Here is a 25477-nt window from a genome sequence, read left to right as displayed (position 1 = left end):
GGTCCCCATTATTGAAATCATGGTTGTCTTGGAACTAAATGCAGCTGCCAGAAAGGAAGTTTGAGGTGCAGATTAACACCGGTGCTGGGACCGCCACTATGGTAGGTGCTGCCGAGCCGATGGTGGCTTTGCCAGCCCCCACTCTCAGTTTAGGAAGGAGAACACTAAAGTGGATAGATGGTACATTGCTATGATTTGGTTTATGTCTCATTACTAACCACCTCTAAATGACCCCATTACACTCTCTCAAGGAGCCCCTAGCCAGACCTACCAAACCATAGCATTTAAGGAAGAAAGAATCTTTATAAATGCTGAGATTCGGTGTCTTGTCTGAACAAGCAAGGGCTAGGTAAGGCACATATTTAAATCAATTAATCAAATGTTACTCATAAATAATACAGTTAGCATATTTCCTACTTCTGTTTACTATTCACTATCTAGCACAGTCTAGACACTTTGTTGCGGTTTAATTCACCAGGAACACAAAAATAATAATTGTGTTAAAATATCCAAAGAGCATAGAGCCAGCCTCTCTCTTATGGCCTGTACAACTGCATTCATAGAGGGATTCATTCAACGTTTTAGACATTGTCCTTCAAGGAAATACCATAAGAAGTTCTGAATAATACAGGAGCAGACCCTGTTTATGAGAACAGAATCTTCTTAACCCCTTCCATGCTCATGACGGAACGGTTCCGTCATGAGCGTCGGTCGGCCTGTGCTCATGACGGAACCGCTCCGTCATGAGCCCGTTGGCTCATTAGAACGCTCAGCACACCGCGAACATTCGCGCTGCGCTGAAGCGGTTAAGAACCCTTCCAGCAGCAAGCACACCAGCGACCCAAGTGATGCTTTCATGTTAAAGACAACTGGGAAGTAATGTAATTCCCACAGAATTATATGTCACTACCAACTGAAGTTTCTTGTCCACATGATGCAACATTCCTGCTCTTCTCAAAGACCATGATATTGCTCGCCAAGATTGCTAGTTTAACTCTTATTAAAATAGTTATGTGGCACATTTTATATGCAATACAGGCCAATGGCAAGATGATTAGCATACAAAAGCAACCCTACATGCTGATCCCACACTAAGTGAAAATGAACAATTTGTTGGAACTTCCAGGAGATCCACCGGGATTAGGCTAATCAGGGCAAAAGTGCTAAGGTCCAGTCTTGTTTAAGACAATTTTCTACCTTTATTTTGTTGTAATCCTTCACCTCTTAACAGAGCCTACCTGCTCTCAATTTTCTGAATGAAACAACAGCAATATCACAAGAAGTCTGAAAGGCATACTCCATGTCTTAAGCGTCTTTCACAATATTACATGAACCACTATACCAAAGGCATGAAAGGCATGAACAAAGCAACAGCATAAATGGGAAGTGGGCTCCCATAACTGCCGTACCAGAAAACATACGGCATAGAAATGATTGAGCATGTTATGGCATTGGCTGACTACAGTTTGCCACAATACCAGTTTAGCCATATTACCAAAGAGAGAGATCAGTTCATAGGAAGGATGATGTGCCTTTTTCAACATAGGTTTTACTGTTGCTTGCTGCAGTGAGTCAGGGACTGGGTAAGTTTGAATAATATGCTGTGTCAGACTGCACACTTGAGCAGCTTCCAGTAATGAGAGCTTATAGTGACTATGGGTGCTGGAACTGAAACTGGGCCCTCTACGTGGACTCGTTCAATATTCAAAATAAAGCCTGTAATAGTAAGAAGGGTAGTAAATGCTAGGAAAGCAGACTATACTTGATAAAATCAGTGATCCATAAATTAGCCTTTACCAAAATATAACGGCCTTGCGTACAGCATTCAAAGAGATTCTGGAACTGAAAAGTCCAAAATGACAGGCAACGATTTCCACCACTAACCAAAATGCTGTTTCGCTTTATGGCAACATAAGATGATTTTTCTGTCAAGATTAGATACAAGAGTTCTTACCCCTGCTGAGGTGTATAATTAATAGGCAAATTCATGTCTCTCTTTCTGACACGTATCCAAGGGATTTTTAATTTATAGCACTGAATCAAACTATGGTTTTTAGTTTGGGTGCTAATATGACGTAAAGGGGTGCAACATAAGAGGGTAACGCAAAGTAGTCCCCATAAAACTATTTTTGCTGAAACAGAACTGTGCGTCACAGCGGCACATCCCTGATAATCCATGCCGAGTAGGCATAAAGACACGTGAACATCACAAACCGCACTAGAACTCTTTGGAAAGCCAGATGAACTAAAGTCACAAAGGGGCTTGTGTCGGATCTTGGCAACACATGAAACAGACACACACAAAGAGGAAAAGGTGACGCATTATATTTCCTGGCATAGTATGGGTAATGCCCCCCAAAATTACACATATCACACAATTTACTCTTGGGCAGCTGTCTGCACGTACAGATTGGTACTGGAGGGTGTACCTAAAGCAGAAAGTCTATGGAAGAAACCCCTTGCTCTCCTTCGCACCAGGGTGCAACGCCATATCATGTTTAGTGTTGTGGCACTGTATGTGCGACTGCAACTAATCAAATTAAAGGCCAAAAGAGCATGGGAAATATGGAGCTGTACAATTTCTAAATGTTAAAGTAATGCTGCTGTCTGGCTGTGTGAACCTTGGTAAACGTGGGCCAGTGATGAATCCCTGGATTCTTAATCTTACCCGACTTTTTTTCCCCCCGATGTGTAACCAGAGTGCGACATTAATGTAATGCCACAAAGTCAATATGTCACACTAAGGGGTCAGGTAACCCTATGTAGGAACTCCTTCACCATTCAGATGTTAGTCACAGACTTTTCTCAAAAGATTGCGGTGTACCACGTCCTTCTGCACTGATTCTTTAACCATAAACAAGTTCCAACATAGTTTACTGGGAACTATACTGAATCTTTGACTACGGAAATGTAATGATTTGCATTATCCTTTGGTTTCTGGTACTCATACTGGGAATTGTGTTAATCAGGTTATAAACTCTGGAGCTCGCTTTTCCACCTGTCTCCTTGATTTTTTTAAGAGACTAAAGTTACTACTAATAACCCCATATGGGCCGAGCTCGAACCTGATGCTACTATGAATGAGTCCATCTTAATGATAGGGCAGTGATTTTTCGTTCTGCGTCGCCCTCTATATTCAATATTGCTTTACTGCATGTTTTTTTCCTGTGTGTAACGTGTTGTCTCCGAATCATAATCCCCCTTTTGTTGCACAGCTCTAGTTCATTTATACAGTCTGCTTGTTGTAAAATGTGGGGCTTGGACATCACCAAACTCTTGGTGAGATGTCTGACACTTATTTTATTTTTGCAGAGAAAAAGTTGATTTTAAAATATGTAGAAAGTTATCTGGACCAAAAAATACAACTAGTGAATAACGCATCCCATAGCATGATGATGTAATGTTTAAAACAAGTTCAAGTTCAAAATACTTTATTCAGATACAGACATATCCGTAAAAGCACAACAAATATAACGATTTAAAATATACAAATACATGGTCACAGTAAAAATTCAATTTAAAGCTATGCGTCTCTGTGCAATGAGTGTGGGTTCCCGGGAGTGTAAAACGAGAAATGTAAAGGTTCTTTTGTGTATTTTCAATATTTCGCTATATATCTACGGGTAATGGTTTTCTACCAAACGATAATTGATGAACATTTATTTGCTTACAAGATTTAAAATTTTATTATTGCCTGACATATCAGATGTGCCTAATTATGAGGAAAGATCACAAAATAGCTTTTTTTCCAGAGAAATTCTGAAACAAGTAAAGCAAAAGTCTGGCTCCTGTTTCCAAACAACTCACCGCTTGTGCGTGCACTAGTGAATAATTTGAACCAAGTTGTAATTCTGAAGTTTTAAAGATTGTGCATTCCACACTCACCTGTACAAGATAATCTCTGGGCAGAAGCGGAAGCCGGACGTGTTCCATTAATTTAGCCATGTGTTCCAGGCGAGTATCTTGTTCATAATGTATCCATGAAATAACAGCTTCAAATACCTGTAAATAAAGCGTATACCCGAGTGAAGGGTAGAACATTGGCAATGTAAGACGTCACAAATAAAAGCAGTGATTAAATCTACGACAAATTAACTTTGAATACCCCTGTGAGACAGTATCAAGCATTTCCAAATAGCTGCCTGGATGGAACCCTGCTCTCAGGACTGGCCGCCCTACTTACATTCTCACCTATCAAGAAGCGCTTTCCTGCAATTCCCTTCTCAGTTCAGACAGGAAAGCTCTGGAACTCACGCCTGGCAAAAACAAAACAAACACTGGCAAAGCCAATATGTCTCACCTATGCAAGAGCTACTGGCTTTGCCAATGTGTTTTAGCCATGTTGTTTACCTGCATGGATGCTGTTCCGCATGGCTAAAAGTTCGTGGTTTATTGGAGAATGGAGTGGAGTGGAGTGTCGTACAGTGGAGTGGCATGAAATGGCATGGAGTAGAGTGGCGTGGAGGGACCAGAGTGGAAGGGCGTAGAGTGGAGTAGAGTGTCGTAGAGTTGAGTAGTGTGCCATGCAGTGGAGTAGAGTGTTATAGAATGGAGTGGCACAGAGTATCCTAAAATGTAGTAGCGTAGATCAGAGTGGAGTGGCGTAGAGTGGAGTAAAGTGGCATGCAAAGCCATAGAGGGAATTTCATAGAGCATCTCTGAGTGTCATAGAGTGGAACAGAGTAGAGTAGAACGGAGTGGAGTGTCGTACAGAAGAGAGGCTTAAAGTGAAGTGGCATGGAGTACAGTGGTTCACAGTAAACGGGCATACAGCGCAGTGGTGTAGAGTGCACTGGTTTTGAGTAAAGTGGTTTGGGTGGCAGTGGCATAGAGTGCAGTGGTTTATAGCCAAGAGGAGTAAAGTGGCGCAGAGTGGAGTAGAGTGGCATAGAGTGCAATGGTGTAGAGTAGATTGTTTCAGAGTGAAGTAGAGTGGAATAGTGTAGGGTAGAATGGGGTGGTGCAGGGCTGAGTACAATGATGTGCAGTGGTGTATTGTGCAGTGCTGCACTGTAGATTAGAGAGGCGTAGAGTGGATTAGAGTAGATTGTAGTGGTGTAGAATGCAGTGATGCAGAGCAGAGTGCAGTAGAGTGGAACGGTGAAGGGTGGAGTGGTGCAGAATGGCATGGTGCAGTTTAGAGTGGTGTGGTGCAGGTTAGAGTGGAGTGGTGCAGGTTAGAGTGGAGTGGTGCAGGCAAGAGTGGTGTAGGGCAGTGTGGCATAGAGTGCAGTGTCAGAGTGTAGTGGTGCAGAGTAGTTTAGAGCGGCTTGGAGTGCAATGGTGCAGAGTAGAGCGGTTTAGAGTGCAGTGGCGTAAAGTATAGTGTTGTAGAGTATAGTGGCATAGAGAACAGTGGTGAAGTGTCGAATTACGAAGAGTGCAGTGGCATAGAGTGCACTGGTTTTGAATAAAGTGGTGTAGAGTGCTGTGGTTCAGAGTAGAGTGGCGTAGGGTGCAGTGGCATAGAGTAGAGTGGCACCGAGTGGAGTGGCACAGCATAGAGTGGAGTGGCATACTGTGGAGGGGCATGGAGTAGCGCAGAGTGGAGTGGCATGGAGTGCAGTAGAGTGGTGCAGAGTAGAGTGCAGTGGCATAGAGGGCTGTAGGGTCGAGTTGAGTGGTGCAGGCTAGAGTGCAGTGGCACAAAATAGCAAAGAGTATAGGGACGTAGACTGTAGTGGCAGAGTGCAGTGTTGTAGAGTGCAGTGTGGATTGGCATGGAGTGCAGTGACGTAGAGTAGAGTGATCCAGAATAGAGTGGTAGAGTGTAGTGGCGTAAAGTGCATTGGCATAGAGTGCAGCAGAGTGGTGCAGAGTAGAGTGCAGTAGCATTAAACGAAGTAGTGCAGAGTAGAGTGGCAGAGAGTGCAGTGACGCAGAGTGGAGTGTCGTAGAGTAGTTTAAATGGAATGGTACAAGGTAGAGGAGAGTGGTGGAGGCTAGGGTGCAGTGGCGTAGAGTGGAGTGATACATAGTAAAATGTTGTAAAGTGTAGTGGGGTAGAGTGCAGTTAAGTGGCGTAGAGTGGCGCAAAGAAAAGTGGCCTGAAGGAGAGTGCAGTATTACAGAGTAGAGTGTTGTAGAGTACAGTGGTGTAGAGGAGAGTGGTGCAGAGTAGAAAGCAGTAGGGTAGAGTGCAATGGCACAGAGTAGAATAGTGTGGCGTAGAGTGAAGTGATGTAGAGTGCAACGGCGTAGAGTAGAGTGGCATAGAGTGCATTGGTTTTGAGTACAGTGGTATAGAGTGCATTAACAGAGTGCAGTGGGTAGAGTGCATTGATGTGGAGTGGTGTAGAGTGGCAGATGTGGTGTTGTGCAGAGTGGAGTGGTGTAGAGAAGAGTGGTATAGCATAGACTGCAGTGGCATAGATTGGAGTAGCGCAGAGTGGAGTGGTATAGAGTAGAGTGCAGTGGTTTAGACTGCAGTGGCGCAGAGTAGATTTTTTGAGAGTAGAGTGATGTGGCGTAGAGTGGAGTGATGCAGAGTAAAGTGACTCAGAGTAGACTGGCATAGGCGGCAAAGGCAGAGTGAAGCAGAGTAGACAAAGGCACACACTGCACCATTGTACAGATTCTCCAAGTATACTTGGTTCAAATTCAAGACACACCAAAAAGCTCAACAGATTGTACGAAATCCACCTTAACTGTGCGATCACCCCGTATTTTTCACCGTTTCTGGGCCTTATATTATGGGAAACATCCTTTACAACACAACTTTTACCACGCAGTGCCTTTACGACGCAACTTTTACAACGCAAACCATTACAACGCATTGCGCTGGGGGGCGCTCTAGGATAGGGAATACGTTTAATTTACTGTCCAACACCTTCCCTAGTGTCCACGGGGACTGGAGTTAGAATAGTAAATTAAACTATTCACTATCCAGCACCCCAAAGCGCTATGCATGTAAAGGTTTTCGTTGTAAAAACCGCGTTGTAAAGGCATGCGATGTAAAAGTATGCATTGTAACGTCATACATCCCTATATTATTGCTGGTTTTCGAACTCAGAAATGTACTCCTACTGACCAGTGGTAAAGTGACTGTACTCCCCCTTTAAACATGGTCGGATTGGCATACTCCCAGTTGGTATATTCAACTTACCTATGAGTCCCAAGTATATGGTACATAATGTACCCAGGGCCTGCAAGTTAAATGTATCTAGTGGACTGCAGCACCTATTGTGCCATCCACTACACTGACACTGTAAATCATGGCTTCAGGCATACCATTGTATCCAGACTGTGGTACTTTAAACATTGACAACCGACCAGTCAAAATAAATCTTTATGACAGGTCAAAATCTACTTTTTAAATATTAATAAGTCAACCCATGTAGGCCTTTTTGCAATGTCATAGACCTCTTCAAAATGTCAGGTACCTACGGTCTTTATTCTTTATTGCACTGATGTGTTGTAGGACCCACAAATGCACCTTGAGTATCGTGCTTCCCACATACATTTTGTGGCACTTACATTTTAGTATATAAACAGCAAATTCACTCTTACAATGTAGGGGATTACAAAATGTCAAGGAAGTACTAGTCAAGGATGACATCACTTTGTTGTGTTAACCCCATAGCGGCAGGCCTTATACTTGTGGCATTTTCTAAAGCCTGGGCTGTCAGACAGCCAGCCCTCTGATGTTATCATTTCTTGACTGCTGACCACCAAATATTACCTCATGGATATGGCTTTTCTGAGCTTGCTCTGCATCATGTGGCCAATCGTAAAGTTATTTTATATAAGGTGCCAATGTTTGTTTAATATACGTCTAACCTCTCTGGATGATGTGTACAGAAGCCTGTAATCCTCCTTATGTCAATTACCATGGCCGATGTGAGTCTTTGTTAGAGAACAATAATGTATCCCGATCCCTAGTATTGGTTTTTGTTCTAGCTGCCTGGACCACCTCTTAACGATATCGCCTTGCTAGGAATCTGTTGGTCAACTCATTTTCCACCTCCACAAGTTGTTGCTGGTAACTACAATTCAAGTTGTTGTTATTCAATTTCTTAGTGAAGGACTGCACAGAGAGCTCCATTCCCTGCCAAAGTACGAATAAGTCATCAATAAAGCACGTCCACAGAATGATGCTCAGTGGGCATTCTTGCACATACTCATGCGCGAACACTTTTTTTTTTTTTAAACTGTTTATTGATGACTGCTTCATATATTTCAAGAGGATTACAGTGTCTACATCATTTATAAAGTCTTTTTTCATGCGCGAACACCTGCTTCTCCCACCAGCCCATATGCAGATTTGCATAGCTGGGTGTAAAGCAGGTGCCCATAGCCCCATTTGTAGATTTGATTTGATTTATTTACTTGAAAAGCACCTGATTCACCCCTCAAGGGGCATCTCCGCTCTGTCGGAAAACTTCTGCCAGCCTCAAAAAGAAATGGATTAGAATAGTACGGTTTTGAGGAGTCTTCTAAACTGTAAATGATCCGAACATTGACGCAGGTGTACAGGGAGTGCGTTCCAGGTGAGAAAAAGCTTTACCCCCAAGCGCTCTTTTTTTTAGCGAGGAGCAAAACAAAGATTTGGACCCTGATCAGAGAGACCTGGGCGGCAAGAAGTTGATAAGTTTCTCTGGTGTTTTTTCCAACAAGGAAAAAGTTATTGTAAAGATACTAGTTCACCATTGCCAGTAGCATTTGTGTGTGCCTTTATAAGGTTATTAGGTTAGTGCTTAAGAAGTACTCTACAGCTTTAAGGCTGCCTTCATGTGAGATACTTGCATAAAGGGAGGTTGCATCCATAGTAATGAGTACGTAACTCCCCTCCCATGTGATATCACATCATTCTTAAAAAATCTCCAGTATCCTAGATGCATGAGGATACGTTTTGGACATAGCTTTGTAGAAAAACATTAAATATAGCTGGAGGTGTTCTCAAAAAGGCCTTTAATGGCTGAAAGTATTGGCCTACCAGTGGGTACCGTCGCATTCTTGTGGAGCTTTGGTAAAGATAAAATATAGGTATCAGAGAGGAATCTGTTCTCAAGAATTGATGATATTACTCTTGATTTATCAATCCTAATCCCCGCCATAGTGAAAATTTTACATGATGGACTACCCTCGCATCCACCACAACTGATCTATCAATCTTATATATAACATATTCATTATCATTAAATTGTTTGAGTGCCTCCGCTGTATACATCAACAGCGGCCAAAGAAAAACGTTTCCACCTTTGTTTGATTGCCTAACAACCACATCCTTCCTACATAATAATTGGTCCATCAATTTAACATATTTGGTACTTCTTCTGTCCATATGACTCTTCATCCTTCGATTGATAATAATCTGTAAACTCTTCATATCTACATCTATATATTACCCAGTGGCAGTCGCCACTTGGTAGTTATAGTTAGGTTGGCATTTCCATAGGAAATGCCTTTTATAGTTTTATTATCATTTTGGCACAGTTTGACAAATCTTTGCAAATCTAGTTAAAAAGGTGCTATTGTTTGCCTACTGTGTGCATGGAAAGTTGCAGGGTGATTCGTCAAGTGGGGCGAGGGGAAAAAGGGGGGGTTCCAAAACACAAAACCTCTATGTTTTGGGGGGGGGGGGGAGAGGTGTGGTGCCGCGGCTAGGGCGACTGACTCCGGAATCTGGGGATCACGGTTCGATCCCCGGCACCGGCGGTAGATTAGCCCAGCACCATGTGACTCTGGGCAATAGCTTGCTTAATCTTCCCGACGGCCCCCAGCGCCTAGAGACCCTTATGGGTGATTGTGCGCTTTACAAATGTGGATTATATTATATATATAGCTAGATTGCCGATGCCGGAAAAACTTATTGAGAAAACCATGAACTCCCAGCTCTGCTCATTCCTGCGTACCTCGAAGGGTCTAGACCCGGCCCAACATGGGTTTAGGGAAGGACACAGCACTGAGACCGCTCTGATTAACTCCACAGAGGAGGTCCGGAAGGTGCTGGACGATGGGGGCCAGGCAGTGCTGATCCTTTTGGATCTGTCTGCGGCCTTCGATACGGTCCACCATGCCATCTTGGTGGACCGATTGGAGGGCTGCGGGGTCCAGGGTCAAGCGCTTAGCATCCTGAAAGCCTTCCCGAAAGACCGGGTACAAGTGGTGGCTATGGGAGATTTCGAATCAAGACCTTTCGAACTCCCCGGGGGGGTCCCCCAGGGATCCTCCCTAAGCCCCACTTTATTTAACATCTACGTATCCTCTCTCGCCCCGGTGATCCGATCCTTTGGGTTCGAGTTAACATCTTACGTAGACGACACCCAGATTGTGGTCTCGGTGCTTCCGGGTAAAGAGCTGGGTGTGGCAGCCAGGTTTCAGGACTGCATGTCAGCAGTCAGCTCTTGGATGGCAAAAAGCTGTTTAAAATTGAATTCCTCTAAGACCGAGGTGCTTATCTTCGGCTCAAACACAAACCTTTGGAGCTCTAAGTGGTGGCCTACAGAGATGGGATCTCCGCCATCTCCGGCTCCAAAGGTGAAGAATCTTGGAGTTATTATTGACAACCAACTCTCTTTTAAACCCCAAGTCAAGGCGATTACTTCCTCCATACACTGGACTTTGAAAATTATTAGGAAGGTTCTCCCCTTCTTACCGGAGGGGAGCAGAAAGACGGTGGTGACGGCACTCGTGCTCTCGCGCCTCGATTATTGTAATGGCCTTTTTCTAGAGGCTCAACAGGGGTTGCTCAACAAACTTCAGGTCCTACAAAACGCGGCAGCCCGCCTCATCGGGGGCTTGCCCAAGTTTTCATCAGTCACCAAGGAACTGGAGAAGTTGCACTGGCTCCCGGTGCAGAAGCGGATTTTGTTTAAAGCCCTCTGCATCGTCTTCAAGGCACTGCATTGTCTTGGCCCGGTGTTCCTTCAGGATCGCTTCCAATGGTACAGACCAGGGAGACAACTAAGGTCGGCCATAATGGGGCTGATTAAAACAGCCCGTATTAGGAAGGCGCACTGGGGGGGCAGAAGCTTCGTTAGGGTAGCAGCAAAGGCGTGGAATTCCCTTCCTCTAACCCTCCAACAAAATACGAACCTGTTGGCATTCCGGAAAAACCTGAAAACATGGCTCTTCACCCTCTAGTTCGGGAGGCTTAATCTCAGGGAGTTACCACTTCAGCGCCAGGACACCGGTTGGTATTAGCGCGCTTTATAAGTGTTATAAATAAATAAATATATATATTATATATATATATATATATATATGTATTTTACATACACTTTTTTGAACTGTGCTACTGCAAAACCTGCTGAGTACAATTACACCAAATTTGGCAGGAAGCTAGATCGTGGCCCAGAAGGCATGCTTTTTGTGATCTGGTGTAAATCAGTGAGAAATTAAGGATCAGAAATATTTGTATGTCTGGATGGCAGGGAGTCCCCCCGAAACCAATTTGAAAAAATTGAGCATTTTGATTGGCCTAGGACACTCTTTTCCTCTTGGACCAACTTGCTCCTAAAGGAGTAAGGCTCCTGCGGGAGCAAACGCTCTGACTGGCTGGCCGCACATGAAGAAAAATGCTGCAGCAGCCACAGCAGGACCATGCCACTTGGTCCTCTGTCTGAGATTTTCTAGAAAAAATATACTTGGGTGCAGGGTTTGGATACACTGCCCCCTTTTACCCTCAATTGGGGTCCTAGAAAGACTCTCCAACAGCTCAAATAACCAACAAAAATGTTTTTAAAGCTGCAATCCAGCGGGAGTCCCACAGGATCTAAGCATATATCTTTTTTTTTTTTAAACTGATGTTTTTTATTTAATAATTTGACCCGTGAAGTGGGCCAGGACCCAGTAGTCTTTATTTTTAAATATTTGGGGAAGACGCATGGGTAGAGTCCCGGTCCACGAGCCACCCCTGGCCCCGGGGACCCTATCTACCGAGTCTGAATGAACAGTAAAGAGCCTCTATTGGGTCCTGGGGACCCCATCCCATGGAGCTCAATACTAAATAGAGGAGAGGTGGGCATAAGTCCCCCGGGGACCCCATCCCTGAGGTGGATTTAGAGGGGGAAAAAAGGAAGGAGCATGGGTTGCCCCTCCTGCCTTACCTGCTGTTGGACCCCATCCTCTGGGGTCAAATGCCTTCAAAAAGGGGAGGGAGCCCCTCATCCCCTCCCCATGTTGGTATCCACCCCAGGGCCCCCATCCCCCCACGCAATGATACTTCAGTGTCCAGGAAATCCTACCCCCCCCCTCACTCCCCGGGCAACTGTGGTTTCCTGCCCAGAAATGCAGGCAATCCGTGCCCGCACGCTCATGGGCAGGTAACTCTACTTTGCTCCTGCCCAGTGGAAGCAGTAAAAAAAAACAAATACTGCTTATGCACAGTCCCAGATCCCGCCAGCACCCAGTATGATGGTGGCCAGGGTTGCTGGGCTCCACTCGTTGCCCACAATGTTGAGGGTCTCCTGCGTGGGCACTCACCGATAATATAGAAAATGGCCAGCTCCCACAAGGGGAGGTGGTTAGGGCCATGGGAGCCCTGGGGCTCCCCCCACCCCAAAAAAAGCAGATGCAGGTGCACCTGGTGAACCCACTAGAAAAATAACCTGATTCCCACTGGCATACACTATGTGTGCTGGATGGGAAACTGAATGCAGTAGCAGGTGCCCTGGGGCTTCCCCCGTGGCCCCTAATAAAACATAAGATGTGTGTATCCGAGGTGGGCAAAGGGACACCCACAACAATCTTTAAAACGACCCCATACTGCCCTACGGGGGCTATTTACATTTTGTTTTACCTTGGTAGTATCCCTACAAGGGGCTGAGGTACCACCAAGCATTGTTTTATGTTGTGGGGGGCTGCAAAGAGTGCAGCACCCCCCAAGAAACTTATTTAAAAAAACTGAAAATCTCCTGGGTCATTAAAGCCATGACCTGAGGAGAATTTACCATATGTTTTTTAAAACACTTCTAGCTGCAGCTCTATGCTCTTTAGCTGGAGTGCAAGGCCCTCTAGTGTTTGTTTTGTTATTGCATTTTGTGGGCTGAAAAATGTTAAAAGAAAGACTCAGACATGTTGGTTTTATTTAAAACAAAAAAAACAAGATGTGGTCTAACAGCTAGAGCGGTCATCTAGAAAGATGGGGAACTGGGTTCCATTCCTGGCAGGGACACTCAACATCTTGTGATTCTGGACAAATCACGTAATGTCCCAGTGCCTAACAAAATGAATGTGTTAGTCTTTAACGCAACTGGTGATCATGTAAAGTGCTCTAATACCTTTGGGTCGAGTTTGCGCTATATAAAACTCCCCCCCCTTAAAAAAGCAATATGTCAGAGTCTTTCTTTAAAACATTTCAGCCCACAAAAAGCAACATAAAAAACTATGTTAAAAGACTCACAGACATGTTTTTGTATAAAAAGTGTATTAAATATTTGTTATTATAAATATAATCAATATTAATAAACATTGCATTCTGTGAAATACTGGGCTATACATCACATTAAAAATATTTGTGACTTTTGGAGAAACATTATAGATCTGCTTTATATATACTGATATGTTAACCCCTTGAGAAAGCCAATAGGCTCACTTTTAAATGTTGGTTTTATGACTGACAAAATCAGTAAGTCTGCCCGAGTGTGGCCAGAACCCGCAATACCAATTGGCCGTGTGTGGTGTGGGGTTGGCTGTTTGCAAGGGGTTGGATGCAAGGCTTGGCCACAGGCCAGCCACTGTGGTCAACCCCACACCACAAACTCCTCAAGGCAATCTGCGGTGGCATGGCTGCCCACGGGGGATTGGATGCAGGCCATGTGAGCAACTCCAAGCCAAACACGGCATTTGGCTGTGCGCGGCATGGGGTTGCTTGCCTGTGAGGGGTTGGACATAGGCTAGCCCCTGCGGCCAACGCCACGTCCGCACGGCCTTCGGAGGGGGGAGGGGTGGCTTTATGTATGGTAATAAAATATTATTTTACATTAAAATAGCCCTAGAAATTCACAGAAAAAAACCAAAAGTCAAAGTGATGTTAAAGTTAGGTGAAAGTTTCAGTAACAGCATTACATTTTAAACTAAAAAAACAAACCACTAAAATTCACCAGTTAAAATTATCTCTAGTAACCATAACTCCCGTGCACCGCTTATTACTGCAGATATTACATCGCTCATTACATGATCTATACCATAATTGGTAATATTACTGCAATGGCATTACTGTTGACAAATCTGTGCATGTCGAGTTATTGTTACCACATTCGTTTCAGAATTCCATCTTAAGAGAGTAACCCCCTTGTCCCTGAAGAAGTGCCATGCTCGGTCGCCTCTCTTACTCACTCAGAGCCATTTGAAATGTGGTCCACAGTGGGCGGTATGTTATTTTTGTCTAACTACTCATGTATTCCTTACCTCAGGACTGCAGCAAGTGCTGCACCAAAAGCAGCCGCACTATGTGCCTGTTTCTTCCTCCCCACTTGTGTTTTTCATGGGCCTGCTGCTGATGTAACTACCTCCTCAATGAATTGGCTCTTGGCACTTCTTCAGGATTTGAAACTCTCACTGCGTCCTCAGTTCCAACAACTTATGGATTGTAAATCAATCATGCTCAGCATTCTTCAGTCACAAAAATCATCATACCTGGGGCTCAGCGAAAATATTTCCGATCCTCTGGCTTCACCTCCCACAATCAGCAAGCCACCACCAACTATGCAGATTAAAATAGGCAAGCTCTCATATTATAGGAGCAAAATGTAACTGGATCGAGCAAGTAGTATGTGAAGAAGGAATTGCATGGTGAACAAGTGTGGCACATAGATATATAAATGACAGAACAGGGCTTCATTCCCTCGTTCATCATACACTTGGGGGAGAACAAGTGGATAAAACCCCCAATGTACGTATAGCCTCCCAGACTATATTACTAAACACAAAAGGTTTGTAGGATAATTAGATTATTGTACTTGGGTCTTCTAAATATCTACAGGTATCCATTGATATTGGACGTTATTCTGTAGGTACTATGATACACCAAGAAGGAGATGGATCATCCCTGTTTTAAAGAAATTGGGGCTAAAACAGTGTCGTCCCGCATTTCTTGCAATACAATACCTAGAGAATGAATATGTTATTGCATCAGTTACTGCATTTCTAAAATACGCTTTTAACTTACGGAAAACACTACTATAGTAAACTGAGAATATGAATTTAAATGCCACTGAGACCTCATTATCTTGTGAACTATATTGTGTTTTGTTGATTATTATCTTAGTACCATCATGTATGTAAGTAGTAATTAATTGAATGAATTTGATCTTGTGCTTTTATGGTTATTTGTATCATAACCGAATAAAGACATTTGAATTGAATTGAATTGATACTGGAAGTAGACACCTCACTCCGTTGATTGTGGCATGCTCGTCATAGGTGCCCCTTCCCCCAAAGGTAGGTCAGTACCACCTTAAAGAACTCAACATAAGGTGGGAGTTCAAAATAAATCTTTTTCGGAAAAAGCTAGGGTGCAGTTATTAAAAATACTTCACAGGCACACATAGGCTTTCCTCGCTTTACTTTTGGGTACCCAGGGTATCATTAAATTATATCTGGGATGTCCATTGAATACAATGAATCAAGCTTCCTTGCACCAAAATGTTTTGGCCTATTCTCATACATCATAAGGTCAGGGGCCTTCATCGGGGTGATAGCAGATTGCAGATCCCTGCCTATCCACTGTGATCCCTTGTTAGTTTAAGCCAATATGTGTAATGAGGCCTACCGCACTCTTAATGGAGGTTTGTAGCCAGGATAACCTACTTAAAAGGTATTTGTCACCTACTTCCTCCTTGTCCAATGCTCGCCTTTACTCAACCTTTTGTTCCCTAGTTGAATAAATTTTTAAAAGGCTTGAGATTACTTTCAATCTTATTGTTCATTTTTGTAATCGGAGCTTCTTAAGCATTCTCAACGAGGGAAAAATCTTGCGGTCGGGACCGTTTTTTATATTATATGCTTGTGAGTTCAATCGTTTTACAGTACATGCAGCTATAACAGCTGCGTCTAAACAAACCATAAAGCCCCACATGATATATTCATTTATGAACAGTGCTTAATTGGTAAAAAAAATAAGTGCCAGGGCCCTGGTCAGGAGGCCACTCCAGCCCGCACCACCCATTGCCCCTGCTGTCTGCACTGCCAATGACAGTAAAGACACCTACAAATCATCACACTTCATGTGTGTCAATTCAGACTATTCCAGGCCATCGAAAGCTATAATAATGGCTTGAGCATCAGGTATAATTCTTTTTTTAACATGAGTATTGACTTATTAAACACTGTTGTAATGCTCATCTCAACAATGGACAGCCAGCGCCACCATGTGGTGGACTGTCACTAGAGCTAGTGCCGACAATTAATTGCCGGTGCCAGCACAGAAAACCACTGGCCCAAATTAAACACTGCTTACGAACCATCATTGGGCGGTCGTGGTTTCTAACCATATTAAACCATATCCTTAATATATAAAGATGCTAATCCGAAACTGCAGGGACAGAATTTCTCTAATTAAGTCCACAGTAATGGAACTACCTGCAGCGCTCAGTGTGCACATGGCACTCAGTGCCCCTTGCACTGAGGGGCTACGCCCCTACACTGTGCAGCCACCGTTCCTGCTACAGCGTTTTCAACAGGGCCTGCTTCCTCATTTGCATCGTGGCATGCCCAACGGAAAGGCAGGACTCTTTGTATGCTTCCATTACAGAAAGTTAACTATGTAGGTCATGCTGGTTTGCCCTCAAATATACAACACCAGAGGACTCGCGTCATCAACACTCCGATTCCCTTCAGCGACTACGATTGTCCGCCCCCTCGTGGACGCTGAGGGCATTCAGAAGGTCACGTTGCGCAAGGAAGGGAAGAGCAGCAGCCCGCTCGTGCCTGAAGCGCCAATCGTACCCGTCGTTACATTATTGGTGTGGCTTTCTCTCACAGTTTCATCGGTAGCTGGTCGCGTGGCACCAGTTCACGCTCAGTGGTGGCCGAAGCACATGCACGCGGCACTAATGCTGCAGAGCCCCTTCCGTACTCGGGTCTCGGGCCCAGGACGGGATAATTCGGCCTAGAGATTTAATTTAATGCAGACACACAATCTTATTGGCAAGAAGTATTACTAGATGACAATGTACTATGCAATGCTATAATTTCTAATCAGTTGGTGTTGAATCATATTACACCATGACAAGGGAAAGTGTACCAAGTGTTCAGCTTTCTGTGTCTTTGGTTCACCCCACTGGCAAAAAGAAAAATTGGGCTAAAGTTAATATTCTAAGCATACCACTTTTTAGTTCTGGCTGGACAGCGCAGATGTAGCCAGACCGTGTCTGACCAACTTAAAACAAGGAGCTTTCAGGAATACTGCAGAGAGGGGGTCTGGCTGCGTCCACGTGTCAGTGGACACAGGACACAGGAGGAATACATGTTTTCATTGAGATGTTGAGTGCTTGCTTCAGCAGAAAAAAGTGCTTCCCCTCCACGCAAATGTGATTATTTTGTTTGTTTATCCAGCTGCTTAATGCAGCAAGACAACGGCTGTCTGGGGTTAAACTTTCGGGGTCACACACACAAGACTGTAATACAGTGAAAGTGTCTAAGATAAGTAAACAGCTGAGAGTGTTTGTTTTTCTCTGGCAGCAGCAAAGATGGGAGGAGGACAATGATGATAAATGAAATGACGAACAAAGCATGGGAAGAGTAGATTCGCACTGTGCATTAGCACAATGGCACTATTTGGAAGGATTTTATGTTACTTTGACAGTTGCAATTCTGTACATATTTGTAATTTTACTACGGTATACCTACCTGATTGTTGACTGGTGCGAAGGCCTATGACCAACACAGCAGGTCTGAGTTGCTTATGGTGTCAATCCAATAATAAAGGTTATAGGCGTGACTGTTTTTAATGAAAAAATACGATAAAGGAAGCAAGTCTTAAATATTGATTGTGAAAAGCATGTGTTAAAGTTAATTGGCATTTAGGTGTGAATTGTTATTGCTCTGTATTAAAGCCTACATATAGTTATTTTTTTCGCATGAATTCACACAGATTACCTTAGTTAGCAAGGGTTTTGATGCGGTTTACTCCCTCTAACAAAACGTGGGTATAGCAGTGTCCGGATCCTTGTTAGGCCCTCTTAGGGTAATAGTATTTTGCTTTGGCAACTCATTTTGTATTCTTTTTTAATTTTATGACTGTAGGCATTTACGGGTGGATAGGTATTTCTCTGTGTTAAGGCTTACAGATAACTATTTTGTCACATGACACGTCACAGATTACCTTTTTAGGGAAGGATTTTGGTGTTAGTCACTGCCTTTGACAAACACTAATGGTAAAAGATGTGCACCGTGGTGATTTTTGATAGAATCTATTCTGAAGACCTAATAAGCTTAATTGTTTGCAAAGATTTTGTAATAAAATTTGTAAATAATACATAAACCTATATATAAATATATCCATATGTATACATAGAAGGCATATGGGTCAACTCTCTTCTGCCACTGGTCTGTCATCTACTCTCTACTCCCATCCATGACACCGTACTGCATGAGGTAATGGTCCAGTCCACATTAGTCATCAGCTCTCTTGCCCTGTGTATGACTGCACTTTCTGATCACATATGCACATAATCCTGGACATTAGTGTACTTCAGTGTCTGGGCTGGTGGACAATCCTTTAGTTTTCAATGTTATCTTTTTATATTTCTCCTTTCATTTTTTGCTTCTCTTTTTATTGTAATTTCTTTTAAGAGGATACTACAGCTATCCATGCAGTACCACCGGGTAGCTTGCTGACCACTCATTTCATGTGCAGTGAGCAGCATCCCACATGGCCGCTTCCTCTAAAGCAGGAGACTATTATGGAATGCTGCTACCCAAGGGTATAATTCTTTTAACATTTCAAGATAGCCAACATCTTGATTCTAAAAGTGGAAGCCATGCTGGAACGTTAACACAACAACCGACCATGTACAATAGCTCTTCAAGAAGGACAACCTCTGCTATATTTAGTTATTTTATTTCAAGCATATGCCTGCCATGTTTATACAACTGCAAGTTTTTTTCTACTCTTATTCTTTTATGTTACCTTGCATATGTTGTTGAGTTTGTTTGTGTGTTTTATTGCAGTTGTGTCAGACAGTGAATGCAAGACTGAGTCAGTTGATAGGTGAATGGATGCCTGAGTGGAAAGATGAGTGACAGATTGCATGTCTAAGGACATATTGAGTATTTCAACCCATCAAAGACACACATGTTGATCAGCCAGAACTATTAGCATTGTCTATGCTTGTTCTATGTATTTATGTGGTAATTATATTGGACACACTTGCTGAAAGGCAATGGACTACTGAACAAGGTCAATGGCAAATGATACAGTTAATAGGTGTGTTTGGGAGATTGGGGGGAATGCAGCATTTCACAGATTTAAAGTTACTGTTACTGCACCATGATGCAGAGTTCTTCACCTCCTTCCTAAATTGTAGTAGGGTTGGGCAGGTCTGATGGGTATAGGGATATTGTCCGAGCTTCAGGTTGCACAGATGGAAATGGCATGCTTCCTTGTTTTATGTACTTTGTCGCCAGTCCGATTTACCCTGGAAGCGAGTGTGCCAAGAACCATTGGAAATGGCGAGCTTGTCGGTCAGGTGGGCAGGGGGGTGGGGGTTTGTGGTGTCACTGATTGATAAGATGTTCTGGCAGAATTATTCATATACCTTCATAATATGGCAGTCAAACTGATTTTCAGAAGCGAAGTGGAAACAGCTGATCACTTCTCACTTCAAAGGGATAGGAAACAGGACTTTTTCAATGGATTCACCAAAGGCAGAATATATTTTAGCTAAATGCAAGCACAGGTGTCCTGTCTCGATCAGAAACCGGCATCTCAACCACACCATGAACATGCAGCAAGCACTGTGGCAACGAATGGCACTTCACAAACCGTTGCTGGCCCTGGAGATTGAGGGACTCAACACAAATGTCTTTAAATTCAGAATGATGATGTCAGCTTCAGTAAAGCATCCATTTATGATGGCTAGCAGGATTTCCAAAGGGTTGATTTCTAGAATAACAAGAGCATTAGTTTTGCAAACTTAAGGTCATGGATCTGGGGATTTAAAAAAAAAAAGAATCGCAAAGATCAGTGAAGCAGAATACAATTGTTTGCAGGTGCTATGATGGCAAATAGAGGGTTGTAACATCATGCCAGCACTGTATACATTGACCCATCTGTCACAGACCCAGGTGCTCTCTTCGGACTCTTATGCAGGTAACATGGAGGCAGCTCTACAATTCTGGCCCATTAGAAGGCACAATAGTGTGGTTTATCTGTCTCATCCTCAACACGCGTGAGATGCAGATGCTGGTATGACTTTTCAAGTTCTTTCCAGGCCTTCAGTACTGTGACTATGGCTTTTTAAAGCATAATCTTCCAAACAAGTGTCAGTCTGCTTCTAGGCTTCTCAGCCCTGGCTGAGGGAGAGCAGCTGCACAATATAGTGTCCGGGTTCACTGTTCTTCGTTGGTGCTATGGAACACGCCAGGATGATGTCAAGGCAGATTATCTGAAAGCATTGTCAGAAAGCCACTGCACAATGTGCTAAGACTGAAGCAATCCCAGGACCAACATCCTAAGTGCAGTTTATGGGATCTTGGGCTGATGCAAAGGGTGTGCTGCACAGGCAAAGAGCAGTGGCAGTGTAGGGCTCTGGGCTAAATGTGGATTGCAATCTAGATATGAGATACTGTCTAAAAAAACACAAGGTCGCCAAGATGCAGGTGCTGCTTCAAGGTAAGTGTTGCTAGAATGATTATAACCTTGATACAGGGAACCACTATTTTGAGCTGCATACAATGTGTCCTTGCCATGGTCGGATTGGAAGAGATAACACGCCCAAGCAGCAAATAAATGTGACCCTCCATGAGCAAATCAGATTGCTAAAAATTAGCCCACTTTCTGCAAACCAGAACAGTTCAGTGCACACAATGTAGGCATTTTGCAAGATAAATGCATTTGTGGTTGTAGCAGGCAACGTTTGTGGTAATATCAGAAAAATCAACAGTAAAACCAGCCCACCAAACCATAAACGAAGCCCACAAACAGCCAACAAACTACCCAACACTGACCTATCAGCCCAGATCTTCTGGCCCTGCCCAATCGCCCTATAGGTCAGCCCAACACTGGTACTTTCAGAAGGCATCGGTTCCCCTTGCACAGCATTCCCAACACCATATATAATGCAGCAACATAGCACGCACAGAGTGAAGTGAACGACTGCAGGTTATGTTGGTAGGGGAAAAGGAGCCTACTGTACCTGGAACGTTTATAGACTCGCCTCACAGGGCTATAGGTAACAAGGTCTGAGCTCTCAATCCAATCAGCTGCCACTACACTCAGTCTATCCATCGTCTGGTGAGGGGAGAGTTGTCCCCCCCCCACCACCAAGGGTGTGGGACTCTTTGGGTGGTTCCACAATCAAAAAGAGTGTAATGTTTTGCCGGGCAACAGCTAAAACTATGTGCTTGAAGTGCTGAGTCCAGTGGGGGAAATTGGTACTTGGAGAGGAAGAAAGGCAATCAAGAGTAGGGTAGAGTAAGGTTGGGAATGTCATCGGGAACTGTCTCTACAATCCGCATTTTGATGATGATACTTGTAGTATTACCTCTCTCATTATGAAATAAGTTTGATTGGTCCCAGCACACTGCCTAAAACTAGAAACTGGCTGAAGTTGCTAGACATGGAGCCCTTAGTTGCCATGGACTGCGTACCAGTGGCCACAGTACCGAGATGCATGTGAAATTGAAGCTCGTTGAAGCTTAGTATTACAATGATAATAAAACAATAGAACACTGTAAAGGATGAGTTTAACCAAGTATTGGTTCTGGTGGCTACCGCACTACATGTGATCAGGACATCGGTTTTGCACCTTTTATTACTATTATGATCCAACTTATGAACGCGTACTCCAGGAGATCCTGAAAAAAGATGATGGCTTACGGTGGGAGATAAAATAAATACATGTTTTGCCGTAAAATTCCGCAGGGGGATCCGTGATGGGGGTAGATAATGACCAAGTGATAAAGGCGTTCAGGACAAAGCCGATAATGTCAAGAAATTTGGGGCTAGATTCAAGCGAAATCACTGGGTTTGAGACTACAAAATGTCCTTTTCTAACACACAAAACGTTTTTCTGACTCATAATGGGTTTTGTACTCATTCTAAATTTCTAAATTACAAACTGCGGTAAAGGGGCATTCCTTCCAAACTGCAATTCTGCATGCAGTTCAATTGTTGTGACCTCGAACCACTGATCCTTTATCGAAACCTCAAAGGAAGTAGTAACTGATTTGCACAGGGGAGGGTTCTCTTTAGGGCCCCTTCTCCTATGGAAATCGTGCTGACAGCTCAGTAGGAAGTGGTCCGGTGAACCACTGTCTGCTCCCCTAATGTTTTTTCAAGAGGAAAACCTATATATTTTTGAAAGCAGCACCTGCTCCTTTAAGGAACACAGGTTGCTTAAAAAGCACAATTTGGGTAACGAAACAAGGGGATGGTGGTTTGCTGTCCTTAGCAGGCCACCACTCCTCTGTTTGTAGCCAATTACAGGGATGGCAAACTGCAGCCTCCATAATTATTAGTCATTAGACAATTCGTTCTGCGACCACCTGCAAACAGCGATTTTGCAATGTAACTCATCAGCACATAGGTTGCTTTTGAAAATCAGAGTACATTCACATAAGTTAGGGGCACAAATTGTAACCAGTTTTTGCAAACGAACTCTTAGTACATCTCGCCCTATGTAGCTGTATTAAAAAAGTCTATAATGTGGGTTATGAAATCTTGTGTATTTCGGCAAAGGGAAATGACCTTTATAACACAGGCTGAGGCACGCATGCCGTTTCCCCGCAAGCGCAACCATGCTTGCCTAAACCACGCATCTGCCTTAACTATGCATATGCGTGGTTACAGCAGATAGCAGTCTAGTGTTCAGATGGGTGGGGAGAAGTATCGGAACAGGAAGCTCCAGATGCAGACAGGTAAGTGGGGCTGGGGCCAGTTTTGGGTGGGTGGGGGGTTGTGTTTAAGGGGCTGTCGGATTTAGGTCTAAGGGGGGGAGATCGTGGTATTTTTTGGAAAGGGGACAGGGCTTTAGGTCTCAGAGCGGGGTGAGGGGTTTGGGGTTGGCATACTTTTAAGGGCAGGGGCTGGGTTTGAGGGGGTTTAATGGATGACAGGGTTTTAGGCTTCAGGGCAGTGGAAGGGGTTAAGTAGTGTAAAGGACAGCATGGGGTATGTTTTGGACTCGATGTGGGGGGATGGGGTCTAGGTAGTTTACGGTAAGGGGCAGGGTTGTAGGGCTTATGCGGGGGGGGGGGGGTGGAGATCATGGTTGTTTTTATTTAATGGGGCAGGGTTTTAGGCCCTTGGTGCAGTGGAAGGGTTTGGGTAGTGTAAAGGACAGTGCCAGGGTGTGTTTTAGGACTCAGAGCAGGGAGGCTGGGGTAGTTTACGGTAGGGGGCAGGGTTTTAGGCCTCGGGGTGGGGGAGGAGGGGAAGGGGTCATTTTAAGGGCAGGGCGAGGTAGGATGTAGGCCTTAGGGCCGGGGGTGTGCAAGGTAGGGGATAAGATAATGATTTTAGGGCTTAGGCCGGGGTAGTGGTAATCTTTACTATGCATATCCCTTTACCAATCATGCCTTTACCAAGAAATTGCGTGGTAAAAGCATGCATGTTAAACAAATGTGTGGTTTAGATGCATTTGTGGTTAGGACAGCGTAGTAGAGGCATGCGTGGTTTAGCCATAAGTGCCTCTGTCATACAACCATTTTCGAACATTATGGTGTTAACACTGCTTTGCCAATGCATGCCTGTGCATACATTTTGGAGTTAGTTATACAAAACGGTTTAGTATTTAACTCATAAAACCAATTAAATCTTAAGTAAAAATCAACTGCTGTAATGTGCAAACATATGTTCTTACCTCCAGCTACTAGCATAATACAGTCACTGAATTTGACCTTTGCTAATATTAATTTATTAACTTTCCAAGCCACTGGGGCTGGTAAAATAAGGTATTTCGTTTTAAAGTGCTTAAAGAAAATGTGCCTCATGCTGATAGTATCACTTTCCTAGCCTGTGCCTTGTACACTGCTGCGCAGAGACATAAAAGCATGTGTTTCATGGGGGATAGGAATATGTTTTTGGCAAAGTTAACAGGTTAGCAAGCAAGTGCGACAGTAAAGCGAACTGTGTTGTCCTTGGAGTTTGTGACTTGTTGCAGAAAAAGAAGCCAGTAGAGATTTTTCAAGTACTTGAACTTCAAACACCACTCACATTTTTTTTGGGAAAAAACACTGAGGTATTGTTTTTCTCAAAAACTATTCACTGAATTATGTATCTTTATAAGAAGCAGTGGTTCAAAGATTATTAAACCAGAGAGAAAAAATCTGAACTTAAAAGTAGTAACACATTCCTCGCAGTACTTATTTGAGCCGGTGGTTTCCGGTGCTCTGCCCTTAACTGTCAACATGGCGCTTGTGTAAGCAAGCCACAAGGTGACGCTATCTGGCTAGTTTAGATATGACCACAACAACAGTTAATTATTAATTCAATATACATTTAAAATGACTTGTGTGTCACCCAAGTCATTCTCATAGCTTTGGGGGTCTGGAATAGCCTGAATTGTCACACTTGTAGGAGTGTGATGGTTAGTAGTTGTGTTGTTACCATCATTGGTAGCATGGCAGTGGCAATGTGTGGTGCAAGCTGCAGTGGCCTCCAGATGAGAGCCCTGGACCTTAATTATTATTATTTTTAATACAAAATAAGCACTTTCCTTCTTAAATCTTACAATCATATGAATTCAAGACACGTGTTGCAAAGTGCAGGCAACCTAGTTTCAGATTTCTCAACTGTGCAGAAATAACTTTTGCCTCCCTGGCACAAACTTTCAAGCAATTATCGTCCAGGTATTTGTACACTCCAACCTGCCTGGTGGCAGTGCCCGACAAATGGACATGCTGGAATCTGAAACGAACTTTCCCTCTTATCACACTCCTATGTTGTACCATTGCCACCCAGGGGAAACATAAGTTACTTCATAGGAGTTGACACCGACTTCACTTCCCTGGAAGCCACAACTAAGTTAAGTCCTAATGTATCACATACAAGGCGGTGATAGCACCATTACAGACACAGTTGCCAGAGAACTTGCTAGTACTAGCAGTAAGAACAGGAGCCAATACCGTGCAAGGTTGGAACTATAAAATACAAACAAGCATTGGAAATGCAATAGGGCTCGCATTAGGAAAGTTTGAGCTATTGGTCTTATAAATGACATTTTTTTTATTTATGTGTTATTTTTTAAAATAGCTAAATTAATAGCTTTGTCATTTACAATGCCAATAGTTATAACTTTTGCAAACACCTATAGCATTTGTAATGCAACATGTTTTGTATTTACGTGACTTAGATGTATTGATATTACAA

General features: G+C 43.5%; 1 protein-coding gene across 3 annotated transcripts in view; it reads right to left on the bottom strand.

Moving 5' to 3' along the window:
- Positions 1-25477, bottom strand: part of KLHL3 (kelch like family member 3) — a 574547-nt gene that overhangs the window by 159784 nt on the left and 389286 nt on the right. For all 3 annotated transcript variants that reach the window (XM_078653303.1, XM_078653304.1, XM_078653305.1), the window contains one exon: positions 3886-4002. In XM_078653303.1, coding sequence (XP_078509429.1) covers positions 3886-4002 — 117 coding nt within the window. The remainder of the gene's footprint in view (positions 1-3885; positions 4003-25477) is intronic.

This window comes from Lissotriton helveticus, chromosome 7 (assembly GCF_964261635.1).
Source record: "Lissotriton helveticus chromosome 7, aLisHel1.1, whole genome shotgun sequence".
Classification (NCBI taxonomy): Eukaryota; Metazoa; Chordata; class Amphibia; order Caudata; family Salamandridae; genus Lissotriton; species Lissotriton helveticus.
The sequence above is the reverse complement of the archived record's forward strand: the minus strand, read 5'-3'. Positions and strand labels throughout refer to the sequence as shown.